At 37.2% G+C, this 4,490-nt stretch overlaps 1 protein-coding gene across 1 annotated transcript in view; it reads left to right on the forward strand.

The window, feature by feature from the left end:
• The window catches only part of PREX2 (phosphatidylinositol-3,4,5-trisphosphate-dependent Rac exchange factor 2), a 164,851-nt gene that overhangs the window by 144,428 nt on the left and 15,933 nt on the right, over positions 1-4,490 (forward strand). The window contains exons 20-21 of the mRNA XM_008581413.1: positions 476-612; positions 3,330-3,447. Of these exons, the coding sequence (XP_008579635.1) occupies positions 476-612; positions 3,330-3,447 (255 nt within the window). The remainder of the gene's footprint in view (positions 1-475; positions 613-3,329; positions 3,448-4,490) is intronic.

Raw genomic sequence — 4,490 nt, forward strand, 5'->3', positions numbered from 1 at the left:
AAAAGGGAAAAAAAAAAAAAAAAAGGGAAAAAAAAAAAAAAAAAAGGGAAAATAAATAATTAGCATTGTAAAGGTCACTTTGCAATATCCCTTCCAGCGTTCTTAGAGAGGTAAGAAATATTCTGCTAAGCACAGTTTGAAAGGCAAGTTAAACAGGAGAAAAGTGTGGAGAGGGCATTACTATCAGAATCAAATTCATCAAGAACATAACAACTCTACCTTCACTGTATTTTAAAATTGCTCCCCTTCCAGCGTTCTTAGAGAGGTAAGAAATATTCTGCTAAGCACAGTTTGAAAGGCAAGTTAAACAGGAGAAAAGTGTGGAGAGGGCATTGCTATCAGAATCAAATTCATCAAGAACATAACAACTCTACCTTCACTGTATTTTAAAATTGCTTCCATTGTTGTATACCTGATAAAAATGAATCTTATTCCAGAAGTTAATTTTTGGCACTTTTCCTATTTATATTTAAAGGAACTGTGGCTGCAGCAGCTGGCCTTCACCCTGGACAGTGTATTATCAAAGTAAATGGAATCAATGTCAGCAAAGAGACACATGCCAGTGTCATTGCACACGTTACCGCCTGCAGGAAATACAGGCGACCTACGAAGGTAAACTGCTCTTCAGCTTATCTGCATCTGGTGGAATAAATGAATAGAAGACCAAGGGGACAGCATAGGGTGGTGCCAGAGATGTTTGTAGTTTCCAGTTCTAAGTTGGAGTTTGAACACAGCATTATAAATCCCATAATGATTATTTTATCTACATAATTAATTACAGTGGATTGTCTTTAAATGGTTACATTTTATTGTTACGGTGTTATCACCTGTTTAAAAAGTGCTCTGGGGTTTGTTTAAAAAGTGCTCTGGGGTATTTTCATTTTCGTTGTGATATGAGTTTATCAAATTGCAATTCAGAGGTTTGAACTGTTTTCTTGACACTTATGATTGCTTTAGAATATATGATGTTCATGGAGTATCTGTGTCTGTATATATGAATTATAAATACTTAGACTGTTTATTTCAAGACTTCTGTAAAAAAGTAAAAATTGTGAGTTTTGTAGGGTCTGTGATAGATTTTTGGATGTATTTATTTAGGTAACTGGATTTAGCTCTTAAAAGAAAACACCATAGTTTGCTTGGCATTTTAAAAAATTTTAAGCATTATTTTTTGACCCACGAGTGCCACAGAAAAATAAAATTAGAATCCTAATTCATAAGCAAAGCTTATTATCTTATGAAGAAAAAGTGAGTATTGGACTGTAAGAGAAAATTCACTCAGTTTAATAAACTAGATGCAGAAAGAGCTTTAAAAGGAGAGGCCTTGTATTTTTTTCTGTCATGAATAGTGACGTAGTCTTTTCTGGATTTGAGATTATGACTCTGTGTCCAGACCAAGAAGATTAATGGCTATTTTCTCATAGGCCAGGGCTGATGTCCTGTAAAACACAAAACCTACATGAAAATAGCTGATCAATTTTGCTTGCTAATAAGGTCAAAACTAGCATAGCAAATTAGAATTTATACATAGACTCTAGTTGACAGCAGCTTAATAAATATTTGTTGAACTGTGTTATTGAATGAATTTTTTAAAAGACTTCTGCAATTATCAAACCTTTTCCCTTCTATGAGAATTTTTATAAGCAGCCAGATAGGTTTGCGCTCCATTCCTTTTTATTTTCCCTCCCTGCCTTCTTGGAGAGATGTTGATCAGTGAAATGATTTTAAAAAGCAGTAAGTAGAGAAATTTACTGAATAATATGCTCTCTTAGGTATCTGTTGCTACAAAACAGACCACTCCAAAACTCAGTGGCTTTAAACAGTAGTGATTATTTCTCCTGATTCTGTGGTGGACTGGGTGGTGGTCCCTGGAAGGCTGTGTGGTACCTGACTGGATGTCTCAGCTCTCCTCCTCGTGGCCCTGTGGTGGGTCACCTTCCAGAGCCCATCTGAATGGCCACTCTTTCCAGTCTTTAGCAGGATTTTCCCTTCTGCATGATGTCCAGGTTTCAAAAGGGAATATTATGAGGGATAAACCCTTTACTTAGATTGTGCTTGTTAGTTTCCCTCTGGACAAATCAAGTCACCTGTCAAGCCCGGGGTTTGTTAAGAAGGAACTACAGGAAGGTGTGGATTCTGCAGGGGTGTGGTTCATTGGCAGGTACAATGGGTTACCAAGATGTGTCTGAATGATCAAATATTAACTAGCACTTAATGACGTATAGCAATATAATAATTAACACAATTGTGAAGCTACTAGAAGAGATAAATAGATAATACGTATTATATCACACTTCAATATCCAGTTCAATTCAATATATCATTTTATCTAGGAAAAGTATAAGACTTAAAGTGATGCACCCCTTGACACGTCTGTTTGGTAGTAGTTTTACCTGCCTCTTTTCTCTAAGTAAGACCAGAACTGCTGTTTCAATTAAAATATAGGATTATTTATGACATGGAAGGATTAAAAGATACTTAAATTACTTGGGAACCCCATGAGACGAAAGATGTTCTTCCAATTTTCATATTCGTTTGATTCAAAAAATTATTGAATGTATTAAAACATATGTGACCACTTGGAGAGTGTTTAAATGGTTTGTACAATTATAGATAATTGATTCACCAGAAAACTTGTCCATCTAACACTTATTTATTTTAAAATGTAATTTGTAATTTACTTAAAGATATACTTGAGGCATTGAAGTAATACATTGGGGAAATTTGTCCTATTTAAAAGCGTATATCTTGGGGCCGGCCCGGCAGCGCACTGCTACAGTGCGCCGCATGGGAGCGCGGCAACGCTCCCGTCGAGGGTTCGGATCCCACATACAGACCGGTTCCCGCTCACTGGCTGAGCGAGGGGCGGGCGCAGCACCGAGGGTTGCGATCCCGTTGCCGGTCCCGGTCCGGGGCGGGCACGACACTGAGGGTTGCGATCCGTTGCTGGACACGAAAAAAGACAAAAAAAATAAATAAATAAAATAAAAGCGTATGTCTTTGGAAGATAAAATTTACATAAAACATATCTTTGGAAGATACAATTTACATAAAACATATCTTTGGAAGATACAATTTACATAAAACATATCTTTGGAAGATAAAACTTAAAAAGGATAAAGCTTAAGAGTCAGTTAAACCATATAATTGTTATCGACTTTTTATTAGTTTCTGATGTTGATTTTCTCTCTCAAATTTTATTGTTTTTAAATAAACTAGAGGAACAAATAAGATAGTCAACTCTCCCTCTGAAGCAGATTTATGAAATGCGCGTGCATTTTAGAAGCACTAATAATACCTCTGAGGTTTCTTTTCTCCCTCATTTCCAGCAAGATTCCATACAATGGGTTTATAATAGCGTTGAGAGCGCTCAAGAGGATCTTCAAAAATCTAACTCCAAACCCCCTGGAGATGAAGCAGGGGATTCTTTTGACTGCAAAGTAGAAGGTAGGTTTCACCTTTGTCTTGTTTGCTTGTGGTGTTCTTTTTCACCGTGCCTGTGCCTACTCCCAAATGTTGAAGGATTTACACATTTAAGCCACTTTTTAAAGTCATTATCAACCAAATAGATGTCATGTCAAATGCATAAGTAATAATAGCTAGCAGCTAACATGTAAGTATTATATCCTATTCGTTAGGCACCTTAAGTGTTTTACATGGGTTGTCTCATTTAGTCATCCAAAAAGGAAATCTCATAGGGTAGTTATGATACCATCATCCTGTTTTTCGGGAAGAAGAAACTGTAGTCTACGTAGGTGAAAGGACTTGCCCAGACTAGTTAGGTGGTAGAGTGAGTATTCAAACACCAGTTACAATGTGTTTCCTTATTTGAAGTTTAAGTGTTGTTGGACCTTGCTACTCCAGGGTGGCTCACAGGCCAGCAGTGTCAGTGTCACCTGGGAACCAGGTAAAAATGCAGAATCTCAACCCCATCCCAGGCCTATTGCATCAGAATCCCATTTTAACAAGATCTGATTTGTATGCATATTAAAATTTGAGGAGCCCTGGTCTAGAATGTCCATAGTTCTTTTAAAAATACTTTCTCGATTCAAGTAATTTTTACTGTGTTCTAAGGTTGACAGTAAAATAGGCAAATTAATAATGTGAACATGAGAAAGAGAGAGAGAGAGAGAAGAGAAGAGAAGAGAGATCATTTGATAAGGACTCATTTCTGTTAGTGGAGCAAACCAGTAAATTGATTGGTGTATTCACTGGCTTCTTTGCCAAGGGCAACTGAGGCGATTACATTTACATCTGCATTGACAAATACCTTGAGTTATTGTTTCAAACCTTTTTCACAGAAGTCTGTGAATCCTCTCTTATATTTTCCTGGTGTTTTCCCTCATATTGTTAGTGGATGTCTCTGGACATTTTGTTATACTATTAGCTTCTTCCAAACCAGCACAGCTGGAGATTTCCCTATTCCAAGCTGTTTTTACTCACAACACTTCTGACAACCATGTGTGGGTTCCCCCCCCCCCCCCCCCCCC

This window comes from Galeopterus variegatus, unplaced genomic scaffold (genome assembly GCF_000696425.1).
Source record: "Galeopterus variegatus unplaced genomic scaffold, G_variegatus-3.0.2 Scaffold2349, whole genome shotgun sequence".
NCBI classification, from domain to species: Eukaryota; Metazoa; Chordata; class Mammalia; order Dermoptera; family Cynocephalidae; genus Galeopterus; species Galeopterus variegatus.